At 38.0% G+C, this 24315-nt stretch overlaps 2 protein-coding genes across 2 annotated transcripts; both read left to right on the forward strand.

Moving 5' to 3' along the window:
* The first annotated feature begins 340 nt into the window (after positions 1-340).
* LOC137388678 (calmodulin-like) lies at positions 341-9046 on the forward strand. Its single transcript, XM_068075138.1, has 6 exons — positions 341-439; positions 2624-2657; positions 3960-4103; positions 4361-4503; positions 8357-8465; positions 8581-9046. The coding sequence occupies exons 1-6, from the start codon at positions 428-430 to the stop codon at positions 8703-8705; spliced, it is 567 nt and encodes a 188-aa protein (XP_067931239.1). The 5' UTR covers positions 341-427; the 3' UTR covers positions 8706-9046.
* A 2467-nt stretch (positions 9047-11513) lies between these two features.
* Positions 11514-13701, forward strand: LOC137387132 (dentin sialophosphoprotein-like). Its single transcript, XM_068073446.1, has 2 exons — positions 11514-11520; positions 13358-13701. Exons 1-2 carry the CDS (start codon positions 11514-11516, stop codon positions 13699-13701), a joined length of 351 nt encoding a protein of 116 aa, XP_067929547.1.
* The last annotated feature ends 10614 nt before the right edge of the window (positions 13702-24315 follow it).

Below are 24315 nucleotides of genomic sequence, written 5' to 3' on the forward strand. Positions count from 1 at the left end.
TGCTAAGGCTAAGGCAGTCAGTTTATCATCTTTGCTCCCATCGGATCACCGAAATTAAGAGAAATTTCCTCCTCATTGATCGAGCATGGATCAGGTGGCATGAAGAGAAGACAATGACCAGGGAAGAGCTCGGCCAATGCTATAGGCACGAATTCTGCTTGAAGGCAGCAGCCTCTGTGAGTCCCTGCATAGCGACGAGCTGTCAGGTGTTAACACTTGACTAGGTAAATTTACTTTGCCCTTTGTCTATAAATTGAAGAGCAAACATTCTTTACATATGCATTTGTTTGCTCTACGTCGGCTGCCATTTTCAATGCACTTCATTGCGTAGCAACGGGTAATCAAAGGGTACCTATAGCCTAAATGGTAGGACTACACGTGGGCTGCCACAACATAGCGGAGAATTGGTCTTGCATGAAAAGGGAAGATGGCTGCGGAGGTTTGTAAAGGATTATAAATAGACTTGTAACTCATAAATAGACTTATTTGAATATGTTCTGCATGAGTTGTTTACTAATTAGTATCCATGCCTAAAGTATCATGCTATAGATTAGAACTAGGGCATCAGTCTATAGATTTGTAGTTAAGTAACATACTACAGACTGGAGCTAGAGTTTTATACTATAGATTTATAGATAAAACTGTGAATGCAATCATCTAGAGCAAGAAATTTTCAGAGAAGTTTAGGCCATTAAGTGTTATTCAAAAAATGTTGGCATGTTTTCTGGCACCTGTCAGCGCTGTCAGTTTATGGTGATTCTAAAAGCATGATTTGAACAGCTTTGAGTGGTTTTTAGCTCAGATGTATCCAAGCTTCCATATTATTGACAGCGACTCTCCTTTTCTCATACCAACTGATTCGTCTGCAGATAAAACTATTAAAGATAAGATATCTGTTACCCCCTTAGCCGTTGCGTGGAGAAATTAAATGTTGTTTGTATTGACTGTGCTAGGTGATGGTCTACGAGCTTGAGAGATAATAGGTGCCTTGCTATTAACCCTTGTCAGTTCTCCTATATGCGTTATTAATTGACAGATGAACACGTGGTTTATAATGCTGCGCACTTTATTAAAATAAACGCTTTACCCTATTATTATTATAGTATTATTATTATTTTTATTATATTATTGCAGTGTTTTGTATAACTGTTGAAGGTAGGTGTTGGCAGTGTCTTTTAATTCCCTCTCTTTGAGTCCCCTAATTGGCTAACCTTGAAACCAGCCTTACTGGAACATGGTTTTCTAAGTTTATTGTTAACCCTTCTGCATTCCTTGTAGTTCCTTCATAGTCAAAGTTGTTACGTTAAGAAATCAAGTCATAATGTTCAATGAATAAGTGAAATACGTTATAATGTAGGCCTATTTACGTATGAGGAAGCTAAACGTGTTAAACACGCAAATGGTAATAGCAGCCGCGTCAACTGGTTCTCATTGAAATTCATGAAAGATTTTGGTTTACGTAACGATCTCTCAAGGTCATGTAAAGGTGTTATTTAACAATTTCTCAAGGTCATATACAGGTGCTACATAATGGCATGTCAAGATCATGTACAGCTGCTACCTAATGCCATGTCGAGGCCATGTGCAGGAGCTATAAAATCACAAAAGTCAGCTAATCAAACATAATATATAATTTCAATAGATGTACAAAGCAAGCGAAACATTATAAGTTTGTTCAAGAGGGCTAAAAGTCTGACCAAATGACAGCAGAAGCTACTGCTTCAGAAGTTGGCTCATCTCAAACAGAGTTTTCAAAGACTCACCATACAGAGCAGGACCAAACTCTGAGAATTAGTTCTGTTCCAGCTCTAGACTGGCTTTCGTTTGTGTGATTCTATTTGCTGCGTTCTGAGTCAAGACAGAATCAACAGTTTATGAAGAAATGAAATAAATACTGCATTTACTATTGACTATTGATTAAAAGAGAACTGACAAAATACTATGGTAAATTCTATCAGTAAGTTTTGTGCCTCAATATTTTTCTATCATTTGCAATTGTTTTTTATGTTTTAGGTAATCTGACTGCCAGGATGTTTTAAGATTACAATTGAATAAACCGGTTTCTCGGTTAAAAGGCTAGGAAGAAATATACGAGCAAAATGGCTTCACTAGTCGTTACCATTGCGATAGTCGATATCAGCTATTCTCTCTAAGTTGCAACGTTATGCCTCTCTATTCTGCCTGCCTGTTCACAACCATAGGCGTCATAATCACACTTTCTTTTCATCTAAGCGTTTCAACGGCGATCAAGCTTTGTCAATTTCAGTTTTGAAGCATCCTGGTAGTCAGGCCACCTTAACCAAAAACAATTATTACAAATGATAGAAAAATATTGATTCTTGATAAAATCAACTAAAATTTTGTGTAAGTACACCTTTAAGTTGTTAGATAAAATGTGAGCTTTTATTGCACCTGGTTTAACCACACTGAGTTTAATTGAAGCTTTGACCATTTACCTACTGGGTCTCCAAACCTCAATCAAGGCTTTCTATTTTAGTTTGGTTGCTGTATGGCCACTCCGTAATCAGCAAATGGAACCAAAGCTGCTAGTGTGCCACATACCTATATTACAAAGGCAGCTGCCACCGGTGCACTCACATAACCTTTTATGCTTCTTTTTCAGGATAATTTTGAGCTGCCTGAAGAAAGCAAAAGAGGTGAGTTATTGTCAGAACTGGCTGCATGCTTCATGCTCTAGTCATAGTTGGTAACAGTGCTGAGAGTTGGTATTAGTTGGTAACAGCACTGAAAGTTGGTATTAGTTGGTAACACCGCTGAGAGTTGGTATTAGTTGGCAAAACTGCTGAGAGCTGGTATTAGTTGGTAACACTGCTGAGAGTTGGTATTAACTGGTAACAGTGCTGAGAGTTGGTATTAGTTAGGAACAGAAGTGAAGATGTCAATATTGTGTTAATTAACTCCAAGCCACTAAGACTTTGTCATATTCTATCATATCATATTGCAAAGAGCTAAATTGCATGGAATCATATGAAATTCACATAGGCACACGTTAAAATGGTCAGCTAGAATTGATGGTGGCAGTTTTGTTATGACAGCTATTATTCTTACTACAGTTATTATTGAGCTCATACCTAGCTTGTAGATGCTACATGGTACTGGATAGATTCACTGTATATAGACTCTGACATTATTAATTTTCTAATCAGAGATTGAGTTAACATCTTACTGTGCTTGATTGTGTCCCAATCACTACGTGACCAATCTATGATTGACAGCACGATAAGCATCACCCTAGACATACATGTACTAGGGATAGTTCATTGCTCTCTGAGCTGATATACATATACACTACCATTCCATACTTTTGGTACTGACACACAATCTCGCTTTAAGAATATAGCTACTCTCATGGAAGCTCTCCAGAAACAATTTCTATGTTTCTATGACACACATGATGTCAAAATTTGAGCCAATCCGCAAGTTAACTGCATTATGGAAACGTCATAAATCAGCAAGCTAAGCGAGTTTTGCGATCCACAAAACTTTACGAATCCATCTTGCTTGGAAATGATGGAAACAGCACTTGCGAACAATGCGATGCGCATTGAAATATCACTCGCTATTCTATTAGAGTGACAAAACTCCATAGCTACTTATAGAGTCATTAATTAGGTTAATACTTGACCTATGGGGTCAAGCTCTAATGTTAAATGCGCATGCATCGTGCAAGTGTTTAGTGAAACACTGGATTGCGAAGCAACTCAACTTGCGCTCAGCTCAAAATGAGTATCATGTGGGTCACGGAAACTTAGTGTATGCTCTAGAATATACTGACTGTCAGCTTATAGGGATCTAAAGAAGGTGTAACTGACATAACAGCAGTGCTGACAAGACACAAAAGTTTATAGATGGTAAGAAGAAGCTCAGCGAGTGCCAGTCCATCCTCTGTCTGCATTCTGTTTTATGCCCCCCTTTTTCCTTATTTATTCTTGCTGCAGTTTTGACTGAATGCTTCGAGAAGTATGACAAGTCTGGGAATGGTGTCCTCGAAACATCGGAGCTACCGGCAGCTCTTGCATTTGCTGGGATATTTACTACAGCCGAAGACCAAGAGACTCTCGCTCGCTTCCTAGACTCAAGTGGTAAGTTTATATCCAGACATTGACTCTAGTTTGGAGTTGCCTCTTCTCTAGCTGTGACAAAGGAATCTGTAGACACTCTACATTTACCAATCAAATTGTTGTTCTACCTGAGATATCAAAACAGATCAGAGTCTGAGCTAAGCATGTGCACAATTATTCATACATCAGTTACTTGCTGAGCTGAAGCAGCAGTATAAAAGCCGGGAGGACAGGCTAGGCTGGTCTTATTACTTGGTCATCCCAGATCTCGTTTACAGGGGATGGCAAGGTGCAGATATCTGAGCTGGTGGATAACTGGAGCACTTTGGCTCAACACAGTGTCAATGGAGATCAGTTGATGAAAGCATTCAAAAAGTTTGACCTTAACTCAGATGGATATATTCAAGATAAAGAGTTAAAGGTTTGCAAAGGCTGGTCTTACATGAGTGGACTTAACGGAGTGAAGAGTTAATAACCAAGTGAAGAGTTAATAACAGAGTGAAGAGTTAATAACAGAGTGAAAAGTTAATAACAGAGTGAAGAGTTAATAACAGAGTGAAGAGTTGATAACAGAGTGAAGAGTTGATAACAGAGTGAAGAGTTGATAAGAGAGTGAAGAGTTAATAATAGAGTGAAGAATTAATAACAGAGTGAAGAGTTAAAAATAGAGTGAAGAGTTGATAACAGAGTGAAGAGTTAATAACAGAGTGAAGAGTTAATAACAGAGTGAAGAGTTGATAAGAGAGTGAAGAGTTAATAACAGAGTGAAGAGTTAATAACAGAGTGAAGAGTTGATAACAGAGTGAAGAGTTCATAACAGAGTGAAGAGTTAACAACAGAGTGAAGAGTTAATAACAGAGTGAAGAGTTGATAAGAGAGTGAAGAGTTAATAACAGAATGAAGAGTTAATAACAGAGTGAAGAGTTGATAACAGAGTGAAGAGTTCATAACAGAGTGAAGAGTTAATAACAGAGTGAAGAATTAATAACAGAGTGACGAGTTAATAACAGAGTGAAGAGTTAATAACAAAGTGAAGAGTTGATAACAGAGTGAAGAGTTAATAACAGAGTGAAGAGTTCATAACAGAGTGAAGAGTTAATAACAGAGTGAAGAGTTAATAACAGAGTGAAGAGTTGATAAGAGAGTGAAGAGTTGATAAGAGAGTGAAGAGTTGATAACAGAGTGAAGAGTTCATAACAGAGTGAAGAGTTAATAACAGAGTGAAAAGTTAATAACAGAGTGAAGAGTTAATAACAGAGTGAAGAGTTAATAACAGAGTGAAGAGTTAATAACAGAGTGAAAAGTTGATAAGAGAGTGAAGAGTTGATAACAGAGTGAAGAGTTGATAAGAGAGTGAAGAGTTGATAAGAGAGTGAAGAGTTAATAATAGAGTGAAGAATTAATAACAGAGTGAAGAGTTAAAAATAGAGTGAAGAGTTAATAACACAGTGAAGAGTTGATAACAGAGTGAAGAGTTGATAACAGAGTGAAGAGTTGATAAGAGAGTGAAGAGTTGATAAGAGAGTGAAGAGTTAATAACAGAGTGAAGAATTAATAACAGAGTGAAGAGTTAAAAATAGAGTGAAGAGTTAATAACACAGTGAAGAGTTGATAACAGAGTGAAGAGTTGATAACAGAGTGAAGAGTTAATAACAGAGTGAAGAGTTAATAACAGAGTGAAGAGTTAATAACGGAGTGAAGAGTTAATAACAGAGTGAAGAGTTGATAACAGAGTGAAGAGTTCATAACAGAGTGAAGAGTTAATAACAGAGTGAAGAGTTAATAACAGAGTGAAGAGTTAATAACAGAGTGAAGAGTTGATAACAGAGTGAAGAGTTCATAACAGAGTGAAGAGTTAATAACAGAGTGAAGAGTTAATAACAGAGTGAAGAGTTCATAACAGAGTGAAGAGTTAATAACAGAGTGAAGAGTTAATAACAGAGTGAAAAGTTGATAAGAGAGTGAAGAGTTGATAACAGAGTGAAGAGTTGATAAGAGAGTGAAGAGTTGATAAGAGAGTGAAGAGTTAATAATAGAGTGAAGAATTAATAACAGAGTGAAGAGTTAAAAATAGAGTGAAGAGTTGATAACAGAGTGAATAGTTAATAACAGAGTGAAGAGTTGATAACAGAGTGAAGAGTTAATAACAGAGTGAAGAGTTAATAACAGAGTGAAGAGTTGATAACAGAATGAAGAGTTGATAACAGAGTGAAGAGTTAATAACAGAGTGAAGAGTTAATAACAGAGTGAAGAGTTAATAACAGAGTGAAGAGTTAATAACAGAGTGAAGAGTTCATAACAGAGTGAAGAGTTAATAACAGAGTGAAGAGTTAATAACAGAGTGAAGAGTTGATAAGAGAGTGAAGAGTTGATAACAGAGTGAAGAGTTGATAAGAGAGTGAAGAGTTAATAATAGAGTGAAGAATTAATAACAGAGTGAAGAGTTAAAAATAGAGTGAAGAGTTGATAACAGAGTGAAGAGTTAATAACAGAGTGAAGAGTTAATAACAGAGTGAAGAGTTGATAAGAGAGTGAAGAGTTAATAACAGAGTGAAAAGTTGATAAGAGAGTGAAGAGTTGATAACAGAGTGAAGAGTTGATAAGAGAGTGAAGAGTTAATAATAGAGTGAAGAATTAATAACAGAGTGAAGAGTTAAAAATAGAGTGAAGAGTTGATAACAGAGTGAAGAGTTAATAACAGAGTGAAGAGTTAATAACAGAGTGAAGAGTTGATAAGAGAGTGAAGAGTTAATAACAGAGTGAAGAGTTAATAACAGAGTGAAGAGTTGATAACAGAGTGAAGAGTTAATAACAGAGTGAAGAGTTAATAACAGAGTGAAGAGTTAATAACAGAGTGAAGAGTTGATAACAGAGTGAAGAGTTCATAACAGAATGAAGAGTTAATAACAGAGTGAAGAGTTGATAACAGAGTGAAGAGTTGATAACAGAGTGAAGAGTTCATAACAGAGTGAAGAGTTAATAACAGAGTGAAGAGTTAATAACAGAGTGAAGAGTTCATAACAGAGTGAAGAGTTAATAACAGAGTGAAGAGTTAATAACAGAGTGAAGAGTTAATAACAGAGTGAAGAGTTAATAACAGAGTGAAGAGTTGATAAGAGAGTGAAGAGTTAATAACAGAGTGAAGAGTTAATAACAGAGTGAAGAGTTGATAACAGAGTGAAGAGTTCATAACAGAGTGAAGAGTTAATAACAGAGTGAAGAGTTAATAACAGAGTGAAGAGTTAATAACAGAGTGAAGAGTTCATAACAGAGTGAAGAGTTAATAACAGAGTGAAGAGTTAATAACAGAGTGAAGAGTTGATAACAGAGTGAAGAGTTAATAACAGAGTGAAAAGTTGATAACAGAGTGAAAAGTTGATAACAAAGTGAAGTACATATTGACTACGTTGTGGCTCGGTCTCTTAACTGTGCTCACAAGATCCAATTAAAATTGTAACAAAAAATGGGCATTTAATACGAATCTCTTTATAGAACAAAAATAAAACTCCTAAATTGTAATTAGTGAATGTTATTATTTCTTGCTTTCTTTTATAACCTTTCAGTGGTTTATGAATTCTTGAGCTCTATATAAAATGCCTGCGTAACAAGGATTTCATTAATATTATTATTATTCAGATTTTGTTTTTTAGATGAAGATAAATAAAGATTAAGCGGGTCAGAATATTTGTAACCCGCTGGGGTTTATAAGAAAAACAAATGATTCAATATTAATGACTACTGTTTATGCCTTGGTCTGCACTCAATTTTTTATAATTAATACACAAAAATTACTTTTTAATTTTTTTCAACCAAAAATTTATAAGTTAAGATAAGAACTTTGACAAATAGAGCATATTTAAAAATTATTTACTTCTTTCAATCAGTTTCTGATTAGATTCATAGCTTTTCTTCATTAACTTGCACTATCAGGTGCAGGTGGATGAAAGAATGCAGCTGGTTTCCCTCATTGAGGTGCTTCCCTGGATGAAGAAAAGCACCTGGATGAAGTTTACTAGCAATATTGTTTGTGATTGTTTGACAAAAGAGTTTTCCTAAAGGATGGAGTGGATGGGAACATAACTAGCTCCTGTTTCATCTGGTCACTGACATAATCATGTAGCTACTTGTACATTTGTCCTTGTTCGTATCAGCTCCTTAGCTGTGTCACGTAATGCTAGCTCATAATACTGCAACCATCAATTCCTATCTTGCCACCTGCTTCACCATGTCACTTATTTGCGTACAAACTACATGTTTTGCTGAACTCTTAACAGATCCTGCTGACTGGGGCCGGCGAAAAATGGAGCTTACAAGAAGCAGAGGCCTGTATCAGGAGCCTTAAAAAGTTTGACACGCAGCAAGATGGCAAATTCAGTTACCCAGGTACTGCTCTGCTCATCCTGCACTGCCCCATCCTATGCAAACATCTTTTATTGCATTAATAATGTATTTACTTGACTCGTTGCTCAACTAGCCAGAACCTTCATTTTGTTGACAGAGTTTGTGAGGATGCTTACTGCCAATGTCTATCCATTTAAAAGACCGACAGGTGTCGAGAAAGATATAACCCAAGACTATGAGAAAGTCACAGAACAGAAGGAATCAGAGGAACCAACAAGTTGAAGCATGACTACAAATTTTGGCTTGATTTAGACATGCCCAAGTGGGGTCCATTTTTGACAGAGCATGATATTCTCTTGTAGTACTTAAGTGATAGACTTGTCAAAGCTTCCTTCATGATTGTACAATTTATATTTTGTAGCGAACAAGGTTTACAATGCTTTTGTATCATGGTTGCATGTGATTTACATTGCTATAGAATGGTTTGCCATCTGACGACTCTTGACATACCTTGAGATCTACACGTAGTTATGCAGCCGGCTGACAACTGCTATAACCTGTGCTTGTGACATGTTATAGCAGTTGCTTGTGACATGTTACTCTAAAAATATATTAAACTATAGACTTTATTGATGAAACTGGCACAATAACCGCTGAAAATAAAAACTCGGAGACTTAGACTAGTTTTAAATACCAGTTCTTGTAGTGGACTGATCAATAACGTCTGATAGTTTCAGCTACCTGTATATGCGCACATAACCTGTATATATGTACACAAATCCTATAAAAATGTGTATATATCTTGTCAAACAGAGCGCTGTGAGTCCAGCCTATCCTAGGACATGTTTGATGAGAGCATATACATTAGAGCTCCGCGTTGTCTCTTCTTCTTGCTGGCTATTAAACACAGGTTAATACATAAATCTTTAGTGAACAAAAGCAACTGAGACTAGAATGACTTTCTCGTACAGTTCCCACTTGTGCAATAATGGCTAATATGTGGCTAATACAAAGCAGCTCTTACGCTTATTGTGCTGACTTTGAAAATAAATAATAAAAAACCTACACGCTTGAAAGCCAACATCGTTAAATATTCTGAATACTACACTTGTACATTTATACAGCAATCACTAATAGAGATGGAGGAAGTTTAGTTTATTAATTCGATACTGGTGAGTTAGACACAAGGAGGACACAGGACAGGTACTGGCGAGTTAGACACAAGGAGGACACAGGACAGGTACTGGAAAGTTAGACACGGAGAAGACATAGAACAGGTACTGCGAGTTAAACACGGGAGGACGGAGAACAGGTACTACGAGTTAGGCCCAAGGACGACATAGGACAGGTACTGTTGAGTTAGACATGAAGATGACATAGGACAGGTATTGGCGAGCTAGACACGAGGAGGACATAGGACAGGTAATGGCGAGTTAGACACGAGGATGACATAAGACAGGTATTGGTGAGTTAGACACTAGGAGGACATAGGACAGGTACTGGTGAGTTAGACATGAGGAAGACATAGGACAGGTATTGGTGAGTTAGACACGAGGAGGACATAGGACAGGTACTGGTGAGTTCGACACAAGGAGGATATAGGACAGGTGTTGGTGAGTTAGACACGAGGAGGATATAGGACAGGTATTGGTGAGTTAGACACGAGGAGGATATAGGACAGGTGTTGGTGAGTTAGACATGAGGAGGATATAGGACAGGTGTTGGTGGGTTAGACACGAGGAGGATATAGGACAGGTGTTGGTGGGTTAGACACGAGGAGGATATAGGACAGGTGTTGGTGGGTTAGACACGAGGAAGACATAGGACAGGTACTGGTGAGTTAGACACAAGGAGGATATAGGACAGGTACTGGTGAGTTAGACACGAGGAAGACATAGGACAGGTACTGGTGAGTTAGACACAAGGAGGATATAGGACAGGTACTGGTGAGTTAGACACGAGGAAGACATAGGACAGGTATTGGTGAGTTAGACACGAGGAGGATATAGGACAGGTGTTGGTGGGTTAGACACGAGGAGGACATAGGACAGGTACTGGTGAGTTAGACACAAGGAGGACTTAGGACAGGTGTTGGTGGGTTAGACACGAGGAGGACACAGGACAGGTATTGGTGAGTTAGACACGAGGAGGATATAGGACAGGTACTGGTGAGTTAGACACGAGGAAGACATAGGACAGGTATTGGTGAGTTAGACACGAGAAGGATATAGGACAGGTGTTGGTGGGTTAGACACGAGGAGGATATAGGACAGGTACTGGTGAGTTAGACACAAGGAGGACATAGGACAGGTATTAGTGAGTTAGACACAATGAAGACATAGGACAGGTAATGGCGAGTTAGACACGAGGATGACATAAGACAGGTATTGGCGAGCTAGACAGGAGGAGGATGTAGGACAGGTACTGGTGAGTTAGACACGAGGAAGACATAGGACAGGTATTGGTGAGTTAGACACGAGGAGGACACAGGACAGGTATTGGTGAGTTAGACACGAGGAGGATATAGGACAGGTACTGGTGAGTTAGACACGAGGAAGACATAGGACAGGTATTGGTGAGTTAGACACGAGGAGGATATAGGACAGGTGTTGGTGGGTTAGACACGAGGAGGATATAGAACAGGTACTGGTGAGTTAGACACAAGGAGGACATAAGACAGGTATTAGTGAGTTAGACACAATGAAGACATAGGACAGGTAATGGCGAGTTAGACACGAGGATGACATAAGACAGGTATTGGCGAGCTAGACAGGAGGAGGATATAGGACAGGTACTGGTGAGTTAGACACGAGGAAGACATAGGACAGGTATTGGTGAGTTAGACACGAGGAGGACACAGGACAGGTATTGGTGAGTTAGACACGAGGAGGATATAGGACAGGTACTGGTGAGTTAGACACGAGGAAGACATAGGACAGGTATTGGTGAGTTAGACACGAGGAGGATATAGGACAGGTGTTGGTGGGTTAGACACGAGGAGGATATAGGACAGGTACTGGTGAGTTAGACACAAGGAGGACATAGGACAGGTATTAGTGAGTTAGACACAATGAAGACATAGGACAGGTAATGGCGAGTTAGACACGAGGATGACATAAGACAGGTATTGGCGAGCTAGACAGGAGGAGGATATAGGACAGGTACTGGTGAGTTAGACACGAGGAAGACATAGGACAGGTATTGGTGAGTTAGACACGAGGAGGACATAGGACAGGTACTGGTGAGTTCGACACAAGGAGGATATAGGACAGGTACTGGTGAGTTAGACACGAGGAAGACATAGGACAGGTATTGGTGGGTTAGACACGAGGAGGACATAGGACAGGTATTGGTGGGTTAGACACAAAGAGGACAGGCTCTACTCTTCACTCAACTTTATCAACTTCTTATCCATTTTTACCAGAGTTACACTTACCTTCGACAGGCTGCGTACAAGTATGTACAGGTAAGTTTATACATCTTGGCATATTTACGTTCGAGCTAAAAGCTGATAGCTGAGCTATAAGCTATCAGCTGATAGCTGAGCTATCAGCTGTAGAGAGTTCAGAGTCATTAGTTATTAGTCATGAGTTCTGAATCTTCAGTCGTGAGTCAATTGTCATGAAAGGTGAAGCATAGGTTCGGTGTTTGGAGCTCAGTTGCAACAACACACTTGAAGTCTGCAACAAATTTCTTCTTATCTTAGTTGGGTTAGTCACATAATAGTTGGTTTTGTACTATTTGTCTGGAATGCAAAAACTAATTAATAAGTTAAGTCAACACGCTTCTTGTGGTTTTGAGCTGTCAAGCAAGGACCAGCTGTACAGTCACCAACTGACAAGTGCAAAATTAAGTTCACAGGAAGTTATTTAAATGCAAAGGGAAGCTTCTATTATTATTTCAATTAAACTTTGGGTTATCGATTTTTTTGTATCTTTAATTACGGTCTTTTCTAAATACTGCTTGAAGCGTCCAATTTTATAGGTATTATATTATGATTTTCAGGGATCTATATTAGTCTAATAAAGCTGTCAAAGTTTTCTATAAACCGGTATAGACTCTGCTTTGGCCATCAACACATCATCCTAGCAAAAGATTACAACAGATTTCACAATAAATAGATGAACACTGCAATTGGAAAATAGGTATTGACAGCAAATAAGTATGACCCTTGCCTTCTTCCCACCTCCCCATTCCCCCCTTCCCTCCTCCTCCCCTCCTTCCTTCGCCCTTCCTTCCCACCTTTTCACCTCTCCCTTCCCACCTCCCCCTTCTCACCCCTTCTCCATTCAGTGGTCAGTTCTTGCATGAGTACGAATAGGTAGTAGGTGGATAACTCTAACAGTTGCCAGATTTAAAATGTCAGCAAGTCATCCAATCAGCAATGACTTGAGGGCTATTGAAAATAGGCAGGACCACTTGTTACAGTTTTAAAATCCAGCCGCTATGCGCTGAATAAACCCTTTATCTAAAGTACGCTAATACGCCATTCCAACAGTTTTAATTTCTCAATTCATTTGCTCTACTGACTCTCTTACAGATGAACAAAAAAAGGGAATGCACAATGAAATATAATTATTAACTTGTCTTAGCCTCAGTACCACCTCACCTGTATTTTGTATGAGCGGGTTGAGTTACGACTTTAAACGTTTTATTCTCAGCGCCATGAATATTGTTTTCAATGCTGTAAAAAGTTCACTCTTTGTAGTACCATAATCTTGAGCGCGAATAAAGGATAGTCTGGCATTATTAACTCCTTGACTTTCTCAAACAACCCATAATTTACAGTTGCCTCTTGAGCGTCACCTGCACATCTCATCCATACCTACAGTTACTTTCGAGCCTTACCTATCTATTCTATTTATACCTACAGTTAGCCATGAGCCTTGACTAAAGATTATTTATGACCAGAGGTCAAGTTTTTTTTTTCTAAGGCTCTTTCGACTCTACCAACTCTACCGACTCTGCTGGCTCTGCCGACTCTACCGACTCTGCCGACTCTACCGACTCTACCGACTTTGCCAACTTTGCCGACTCTGCCGGCTCTGCCGACTCTACCGACTCTACCGACTCTGCCGACTCTGCCGACTTTACCGACTCTACCGACTTTGCCAACTCTGCCGACTCTGCCGGCTCTGCCGACTCTACCGACTCTACCGACTCTGCCGGCTCTGCCGGCTCTGCCGGCTCTGCCGGCTCTGCCGGCTCTGCCGCCTCTGCCGGCTCTGCCGACTCTGCTGACTCTGCTGTTTCTAACACAAACAAACACAATATTTAATAAATTGTAGACAGCAGAAGATGACTTGTCACCTGAACAAATCTGGCATGCTACTGGTGCTATGCGTTGCCCACCTAGCCTCAGGCCAAAATGTGAAACCTCATGTGTTCTGTGTCATGGACGAAATAACTGTGGCTCCTGGGGACTCAGGCTCAATCACCTACACAAATCAGCAAACCTCAGAAAAATGCACCATGAGACTCAGTGGATTCCATAACCAAAGTTATGTTTCTATGCCAGGCTTAGCAAAAGTAGGAGATAATTGTGATCCATATAACTTGCCTAATATCCGCATCAATAATGAGGTCTACTGCGCTAGCAGCCCCGAGACAGCGAGCAACAAAGTTGTTATCTATTTGGCTTCTGATCAGCTTTATATAGAGCTACTCTCAGACAACTCTATGGACTTCGACATATATTATTACAACAGCGGTAAGTTTCAGATTTTAGCACTCATTCTTCCCTTTATCTTAATCAGAATGACTTAAACTAAAATTAAAGCATCTGAACCAATAATTGATGATGGCGTAAGCAAATGTTTTTAAATAAAAAAACTGATCTTTCACTGTAGACTTGTGCGTCTTTGACTGCTAATGCTCCAAAGCTGCCTGTATTAAAGCGTAGACTAATACAGCTGCGTATAAATCTATAAGCAGTAAAATTGAATGTCTTTGTATTTCATCTGAACAGTGAAATACTGCAATAGATAACAAACTACACTCTGGAAAGAAGTGAATGAAGCGCGCATTAGATGCCCGGTAGATATGTATTTATTTTTTTAGCAAACAATAGACAGCTGTAGCTAGAAGATGTGCAACCGTAACTAGAATACCTACAGTATATGAAATATTTATAGTCAAGTTGTTCAGTGACACCTCTCAGCGTTTGATGGTCTTGAGACCAGTGCTAAGTGATACCTCTCAGCATTAGAGGGTCTTGATATCAGTGTTTAGTGACAGCTCTCGGCATTTGAGTGTCTTGATATCAGTGTTTAGTGACACCTCTCAGCAGGTGAGTGTCTTGATACCAGTGTTTAGTGACACCTCTCAGCATTTGAGGGTCGTGATATTAGTGTTTCATGACAGTTTTCTGCAAGTGTCAGGTGCCAGTAACTGGCCACCCAAACCTAAAAACTACTGATAACCAGCACATTTGTAAATAGCACTGGTCTTCTTGTAGTTGTGAGCTGTGGATCTAACATTGGCCTGCCCAAGCCGAACAGTGCAAGACTTCTCTATGGAGCCATTATTAGTAGAGTAGACCCTTATGAGCCTGTAACAATCAGCCATTGCACCAGCAGCATGTCACACTCTTTATATTCTGGCTTGCTTGTAAACTTCCATGCAGTTCACTTTAGCACTACAAACGGCTCTATTACTATTGAGTCTAGTGGTACTCTGACAACTGGTAATAGATCCACCACTGTTGAGGTTGAAGGGGACCAAATCTTCTTTGAGTATTTATCACCGCAGGTGCAACCTGTATCCTTTGTCATCATATTCTCAGGTACGACAACTTGTTCTTTTATATTAACTTATGTATCTACACGGTAAGAGAAATAGTTTTTATATTAAAACAAAAACTAGAGAGTAAAACTAGCTTATATGTGTAAACATGACCAGGTAGACCACTTTTCTTGCAGTCCAGCACTGCCCTGATCTTCAAACAGTAGCCTACGCAAGTATGCTGCTTCCAGAAGAGCCATGGTTGCAAGGGGAAGAGACTAGATATACATGTGATGAAGGTTATGGCTTATCTCAGGGTACTGATGGAGCTGTTACATGTGAGCAGAGCAAGGCTAGTGGAGCTGAATGGAAGGGATACAAAGATCTTGCATGTGTTCCAGGTAGGTCTATCACCATATGTTCCAGGTAAGTCTATTACTCTACAAAGAAACGTAAGAAAATAACTCTGTAAAGAAGATCTGCTTGAATGAATACTATTTACAACCCACTATTACTATCACTAGCACTATTACTATTACTATTACTATCACTATCACTATTACTTATTACATGAAACTGGTTTGGACCAACACTGAGACAAGCCCTGTTAGTGTGCTATAGTAGATTCTACTTACAATGCATGACCAGTATCATCATTTATGGTAAAAATAAACAACTGAGCTTTTATTAAACCTTCTTTCAATATCCAGTCTGCCTCATCACAGCCTAAAAGCCAATTGAACTCTAAAGAGCTTCCCAGTTTATCTATTCTTGTTAACTCAACTAGAAAAGATGCTATGTATTGTGTATACGATATAGCATAAAAACCTGTCACTATTCCCACATATGTAGTGTGGCGGCCTTTACTGATGACTATTATATGAGGAAATAGCTTATTACTTCAGAAACAGAAGCTTCCTACTCAGTGTAAGAAGCCGGTAGTTAGTAGCCGGTAGTTAGTAGCCGGTAGTAGGTAGTAAGAATACAATAGTCTGTAGCTGATAGTCAATGGTCAGTAGTCAGCAATCAGTAGTTAGTAGTTAGCATCAGTAGTGAGTAGCCGATAGTTAGTAGACAACAGTTGAAGTCATTGGTGGGTGTATGACGGGCTGTAGTCAGTGAATTACTACTTTTAACAGGAGATGGCAGGTGGGTAGCTTGGCTGCTTGATACCATCTCAGAAGTGCAACAAATCATAAATTCAACTTTAAATAAACTTTCTATAGATTACTTGTACCAAAATGTTAAGTTTAGTGACATTGTTTCAGTTATTTTTCATTCACACAGTTGAGTGGGTTTCAATCAATTGTGAAAGCCTTGCAAAAGTTTTGGACAGCAAATCATTTAATTGCAGTTTGCTTGTATAAATCCCTCTCACGTAATTGGCTGAAAAGTAAAATCTATTTGAAGACGATTCGCAAACTTTCAGTATAATTTTTTGCTTGTTTCATTGAATACAGAAGGATAAATCGTGTCCATGTACTAAAGGGAGAAGCACAAAGAAAACTGTCATTGATCTGTTACAGTGCAGGCTTGTCTTTCGCCACCCATTACTGTCGAATATGCAACGGCCAGTTTAAGTGGAGACAACCTTACAACCACTTACACATGCAATAAAGGATATTGGAGTTCTGCTTCCACACAAGAGAGAACTTCAGTTTGCAGCTCGAGTGACCCAGAAAAACTCATGTGGACATGGAGTGCCGTGTCAATGACATGCTTGGAAGGTAATTTCTATATACTCTACGGTAGAGACCTATATACTGCAAATGTCTTATATAACCACTGGTTATACTTGATATAGGTAAGTGCCTCATCAACTAGCATCATATATCCTCTCCGGTAGTACTCCATATACTATCTGGAATCACCCTGTACACTCCATAGCCGTACCCTATACACTCTATAGTTGTACCTGTACACTCTATAGTTGTACCCTGTATACTCTATAGCTGTACCCTGTACACCCTATAGTTGTACCCTGTATACTCTATAGTTGTACCCTGTACACTCTATAGATGTACCCTGTATGCTCTATAGTTGTACCCTGTACACTCTATAGTTGTACCCTGTATACTCTATAGTTGTACCCTGTATACTCTATAGTTGTACCCTGTACACTCTATAGTTGTACCCTGTATGCTCTATAGTTGTACCCTGTACACTCTATAGTTATATTGCTATCGTTGTTAGGCTAGATAGAAATAATTAACCATTAATAAAAGATCTTGCAGGGTCTAAGAGGCAATTTATTAAAATGCTTTCAATCAGCTTTATTTTAGTGAACTGCATCATAGAAGACATAGATAATGCTGAGCTGCTTGTGAAGTCTGATGGAAAGCTGAATTCAGTAGTGGCATATTCTTGCAAAGAAGGGTTTGCGAGAGTTAGTGGTGACGCAGTCCTGACATGCACTGAGAAGTCAGGAAATGGTATTTGGACAGGAGTTCTACTGAAGTGCAAAAAGCACATCTCCACAGGTTAGAGCTGACTCTGGGTTTAGATTTGAGCTATTGAGGGCGGGCTAAAGAGTTAGATAACAATTTGAGTCATATATGTGTCGCTGATCACCATCTCACTCAACATCTGCTAATACATGTTTGCCACTTGCCAAGCTCTTCTGTATTTTCTTGCAGCTTGTCAAGCTTGGTGATAATACTCAAACAATAGTGCTCAACCTACACCCACCCACATGAACAGTTAAACAAAACCCTACTTTATCCGTCATACTCCTTATCTTCTTAAATTGAGATAAAAAATGAAATTTGGTCAAAACACTATTAATAGTTTTTCTCAGCCTAGTCAATTAATATTTTGTGGAGAATAAATGGCAGTTTTCCCCTCCTAGCCATAGCTTTCTAGAACTATATTCAAAGTTGATCTACCCTCTGGAACCCATGAAGGTGGACCTACCTAGAGCACATAAAGATGGACCTATCTAGGACGCATGGAGAAAGTTAACTAAACTTAATAGGTGTTGCTTCAGTATTAGCCAAGTAACCTTTTAAAATAGTAACCTAGTAACCTAGTAACATGATAACATGATAAAATACTAGTCTAGTAGCTTAGTAACCTAGTAACATAACAACCTAGTATCCTAGTAACCTAATAATCTAGTAAGTAGTAACTTAGTATAGCCTAGTAACCTAGTAACCTAATAATCTATTAACCTAATAACCTAGTAACATAGTAACCTAGTGACATAACAACCTAGTATCCTAGTAACCTAGTAACCTAATAATTTAGTAACCTTGTAACCTAGTAACATAGTAACCTAGTAATATAGTAACCTAATAAGTTACTAATCTAGTAACCTAGTAACCTAAAAATCTAATAACCTAGTAACCTATTAACATAGTAATATAGTAACCTAATAACTTACTCATCTAGTAACCTAGTAGCCTAATAACATAGTAACATAGTAACCTAGTAATCTAGTAACGTAGTAATCTTGTAGCTTGGCAGCCTTTGCTGATTTTCGAGTTTTCAGCTAGCAATCTACAATTGTATTTGGTGAGAAGAGTACATAGCTTAATATTTACCAGTTTATTTGACTAAGCAAAACTAGTTAACCAGATATGGCTACTTAACCAGATATGAATACTTAACCAGATATGACTATCTAACCAGATATGGCTACTTAACCAGATATGACTAATTAACCAGATATGACTACTTAACCAGATATGACTACCTAACCAGATATGACTATCTAATCAGACATGGTTACATAAATAATGACTTACTTGTTATTTATTTGTTTAATTAACAGCTATGCGGCTATGTTGCCATGCAGATATGTAGCTATGCAGCTGTGTTGCCATGCAAATATGTAGCTATGCGGCTATGTTGCTATATATCCCCATTTAATTCAACTTATCCATTTAATTCTCTTGAAACACTACTTTTAGTTTCTAGTTTCAAGTCATAAGTCTATCTGTAATCGGTTTCAGGCACCCTCGCAGCAGTTGCTACAGTTGCTGCACTCAGCTTAATCTTCTCAGTAGTAGTCATCATTGTATGCATTGTCAGGAGGCAATCTCTTGCACTCATGCAGCCATTCGATACTGTCTTGGGCACCAACCAGGCAACTCATCTTCCTCACAATACTTTCCATTCAACTAACAACGGCTCGGACTCATTTAATTCTACAGCTCCTCAAGCGAAGGTTAAAAATGACATTGAGGCAGCGAGTTCAACTGATAATCAAACCTCAGATGGAAGCCAAGAACATTATATGGATATGAGCGGACAGCAAGGCCAACAAGAAGTGTATGAAAACTTAAGTACATCAGAACAGATCCATTATAAATATTGCTCACCAAACAGGCAGTAGATTGAAATGAATTTTTCATGTAAATGGACTAGATGGAGGATTCTTCAAGTTGCTTCTAGAATGTCTAACAAGTTCATTGTGTCATAAGACTGTTATATAAAACCTGGTAGTGAGTGATAAAGTTTACCTCGTCAAACATGCACCAACTGCTCATCAGATTTTATGGTTTATTGTCACTCTTTTGTATAACACTATACCAATTGTTGCTAGATATTTTGCGTCCAAAACATTAGATGTTACGTGAATAACACCGGTCTCAATAATAATAAATATTAACTGTTATAAAGACGTTGCGGTATTTGGAATTTTTGAACATGTGTTCACACGTCATATCATATTGCACTCACACATGTGTATATTGTATCTTAATCACATTTTGCCAAGTAGTATAATTTTACATTTATATTTTAGTTATCTATTTTTTAGTCAGCATCAGTTTTTTATAAGCACAAACATTTTATTTCTCTTACCGAGGCAAAATATGCACTTACTCAACACTTATCAACATACAGATACGGTACATTTAACGGTACAAAAAATGTGGGTATACACGTAAATATGTGCACCCGCATACAGTTACAAACACCTATTATATACATTTAGACATACATTATTTTATAAAAATGAATGGATCAGCAAAAAAGCTCACTCATCTTTTTAAATGTTCTTCAGCTAGTGTCAGCTCCATACACTTATACAGCTGAGATATTTCCACTACAGCTTGATTAATATTTAAAACAGTCAGTAACCAATAATATAATATATAATAATATAATATACAATAATATATATATATATATTTAATATTACAGGAAAAACATGTGCCCGAGTTCAAATCACTTTATTACTAAATAGTTTCATGCCTCTGCGAGGCAATCATCAGATAAAATGACTTTGCTCAATAAAAGCAGTAAATATACACAGGGTGTAGTCACAAGCATACAGATTAAAACTAAAGCTGAATCAGGCAGAAAAGCTGGTAAGAGCTAAGTTACACTACTGTTCTTAAGCAGGTATTTGACCGCGTGTCTACATATAGAGACAAGTTCATTTCGCTTATTTAGAGACGACATGTCAGGCTTGCATAATATGAAAAACCTTTCCCATATACATAGATTGCATTTATTAGTTGCACTGCTGTATACATTGACTTGTTTCAGTAGCTTCCACTTAATAGAGTAATGGGTGTTAGTGACAACAATGACCATAACATCAGACAGTGCAACTGCAGAGTCAAAGCTAACTGCCCACTCGATGGGAAGTGCCTGACATCATCTTGCATATATCAGGCCACAGTGACAGCAGAAAATACTGATAAAACTTATGTAGGGCTAACGGAAGGTCAGTTTAAGACCCGATACAGCAATCATACCGCATCCTTTCAAAACGAGGAAAGAAAGCTGAGCACTGAACTCAGTAAATATATTTGGCAGCTGAAAAACACTAACACCCAATACTCTATTAAGTGGAAGCTACTGAAACAAGCCAATGCATACAGCAGTGCAACTAATAAATGCAATCTATGTATATGGGAAAAGTTTTTCATATTATGCAAGCTTGACATGTCGTCTCTAAATAAGCAAAATGAACTTGTCTCTACATGTAGACACGCGGTCAAATACCTGCTTAACGATGTGGTTGCGTCAAAAAATTCAATTTAATGAAATTAAGATCCATGAAAGGCTAAAACATCAGCTACAATTTGATGCCATTGTGGTTTTTGTAGACCAACCCTGTCCAGAGATATATGCGTTTGAATGAGGCCCTCTTTTAAAAAGCTCACGTTCCAGCGGGTGCTTCTTTCGTGACGTCACAAGCAAGATATCTGAAACGAAACCACGAGCGATAAATATGAGGTCGCTTCGTTAGCCAATCATGAGCGCAAAATTTTTATATAGGCTGTAATAAATGTTATCACTCGTAAAACGCGTTGTGTGTGATCTCGAAAATTCTCATCGTTTGAGAATTCATTCTCATCGTTACTGATTCAACGCGTTTCAACAATTACTAAGTTATACATACTGTAGTTTTAAAATGGCTTCAAGTTTGAGTGACTACGACTCAGAGTTATCTGAGCAACTTTTAGTAAAAGATTGGAGTAGACAGCCTATGGTCAAAGCTGACAGGCGTCAACAGCGTTTTGCTGCAGAGGAAGACAGAATGGAGGTAAATTAACTTAGAGTCTTTTATACTTAAGTAAATAATATTTTATAGTCATAAATACATATACTAATTAATAAAATGATAATTCTTTGCTATCTCCAATCATCGTTTCATAGCTTATTTGCCGTTTTACCTAACTATAATATTTTTTTCGAATTTCTTTGGTAAATTAGAGTTATGATTACAAATTATTTTCACTCGTAGGAAGTGGGTAAAATCGATTGATCATTGCAAATCTTTAATTTCTAGAACCAAAGCTTTGAATTGTTGGCTTGGCGTACTTGTGCCTTTATTAAATGTTTATTCATTTTTAAAATTACACTCGCAATCTATTTAACTCCCAATTTGGAAGCTGTCAATAGATACGCTTTAGAATGACATATCTATGAATGACATATATTTATTGCATTTGTTTTACTGATTACAAAATGTTTATGTCGTCCCACCAGCCAAAGAAGCTTTGTCAGTGTGGAAACTGCCATAAAGGGGAAAGAGAGACTTGAATGCGTGCTGCATAAGCCATGATGTTTTGTTTGAGTTTGTTGCAGTAGATGAATTTGTCTTATTGTATCAGCTAATACTATGTGAGGGGCCACGACTTGATGAATATTTTTAATAAAAGCTTTATGCCGAGATGAAAATATTTTTGCTTGTAAAAATTATATAATAAAATAATATTGTTGAAGATAATGCAAAACATGATTTGCAGAATATTGTAGTGAATTGGATATGGTATATGGATGTCCGCAGAACTGGAGAATGTGAGTTCAAATCCAGTTTGCAGCAGACTTCTCATCCTTGAAACTCTATCCCTGTCTATATTCTTTTCAAAGACTTGGCATGCTTATTTCACTTTGGTAGTACTCGGTAAGAATACTACTAGTAAGAAACTTATGGTGCCTTACAGTGCCTCGCCTTGCGCGTTCACAACTCGAGTTGTACAACTCGAGTTGCCGTGTTGTACAACTCGGCCTAGGTTTTTGATGAACTCGAGTTGTGTTACGCAAAACTAACACGGGTTCGTAAAGAAAGCAAAGTGAGTAATTGGAGTGTCTCATTTACAGAAATTTAATAATAATAATTTAAATATGTATAAATATTTAAATTATATATATTGGCGAGATTTGCGCATATTCATTTCTATAAATATTAAGAGACAAAAACAATTGTAGAATGTAAAAAGCAAACTAAAAACAATCTATATGAGAGCCGAGCAGCGAAATTTTTTTTCCCAAACAGGTTTACATACGACAGTAAAATTTTGGCTCATGATTGGCTTTAGTAATTGAGTTTTAGTAATCAAAACCTACATCATTACATTGAAAGTCAATAGTTATAATTAGAGAGGAACACAAAATTCCAAAATTTTATTCAAAATGGCTTAAATTAATGAGTTTTAAGTGAGCGCCTCTTACGTTTTAACAGCACTGAATGATAACATCAGTTTTGCTACGTTATTTAGAATTTTGTGTTCCTTTCTAGTTATAACTATTGATTTCTATTGTAATGATGTAAGTTTTGGTTACTAAAACTCAATTACTAAAGCCAATCATGAGCCAGAATTTTACTGCCGTATGTAAACCTGTTTGGGAAAAAGAAATTCGCAGCCAGCCGGGCAACTTCTTTTGCAAATAAAAAAGAGTCATCTCTCTAGAATCTGACCCGAAACTGAATGAACACCGAAAATGATCATAGAAATTATTTCAACGGCATTTAATGATGCACAAAAAAATTCCATATAGCTAGAGAAAATGAAACGATGAGATGTTCTCAAGCCGAGTTGTTGAACTCGAGTTGCTGTTGAAAGAACTCGGCTTGGGTTTTGATGAACTCGAGTTGTGCAACTCGAGTTGTACAACTCGAGTTATATTTACAAACTTGAGTTGTACAACTCGAGTTGTGCAACTCGAGTTGTACAACTCGAGTTGCAAACTCGGCACAGTATAATTTTAATAATTTGCTATTAGTTCTAGTTTTACAGTACATACATAGTTTAATTTCTATTAGCTAACGGGTGTCTATTGATGTACCATTGTTAATATAACCAGATCTACGGTTATGCTACCGTAATACCAATATATTGCACTTTACTTTTGAAAAGTCGCGTTGCGCGTTCACAACTCGAGTTGTGCAACTCGAGTTGTACAACTTGAGTTGTGAACGCGCAACGCGAGGCACTGAAAGGCGCCATAGAAACTAGTATGTAGACGGTGTAGGCAATGATATACAGCCCTCCCCAAGGATAGGTGACATAATGTGGGCGGGGCTTATGGGAGGCTGTATATCGTTAGTATGGGTAGCTGCAAAACTGAGCTGATGCAAAGACCGCGTTTTACATAGTTGACTTGACAGAATTACCGTAGACCGGTAGAATTGGTAGTCGGTACCCAAATGTTTACACAACATTTGGAGAAAGTGAGTAGAACAAATTTTCAATTTTCGTTATTTGAGGCCTTTGAAACATTTATAATAATGCATCTGTAGCAGGATTTAAAATTTTATTTTAGCCAACATGAGCAAATACAAAATAAGATATATGCCAATAGAGCCGCGTAAGACTAGACTTATATCGCAAATAGCCGATGTGAATACGAGAGATAGAGACAGGTTGCCTAACGCGTGACATCATTTTGGGCAAGTCTGGGCACGTCTTTGTGGCCTGAGCGTTTT

This window comes from Watersipora subatra, chromosome 2 (genome assembly GCF_963576615.1).
Source record: "Watersipora subatra chromosome 2, tzWatSuba1.1, whole genome shotgun sequence".
NCBI lineage: Eukaryota > Metazoa > Bryozoa > Gymnolaemata > Cheilostomatida > Watersiporidae > Watersipora > Watersipora subatra.

Coding starts and splice junctions, on each gene's coding strand:
- LOC137388678 (XM_068075138.1), top strand. Junction 2,658..3,959: donor GCCTGAAGAAAGCAAAAGAG/GTGAGTTATTGT, acceptor TTCTTGCTGCAG/TTTTGACTGAATGCTTCGAG. Junction 4,104..4,360: donor TCGCTTCCTAGACTCAAGTG/GTAAGTTTATAT, acceptor TCTCGTTTACAG/GGGATGGCAAGGTGCAGATA.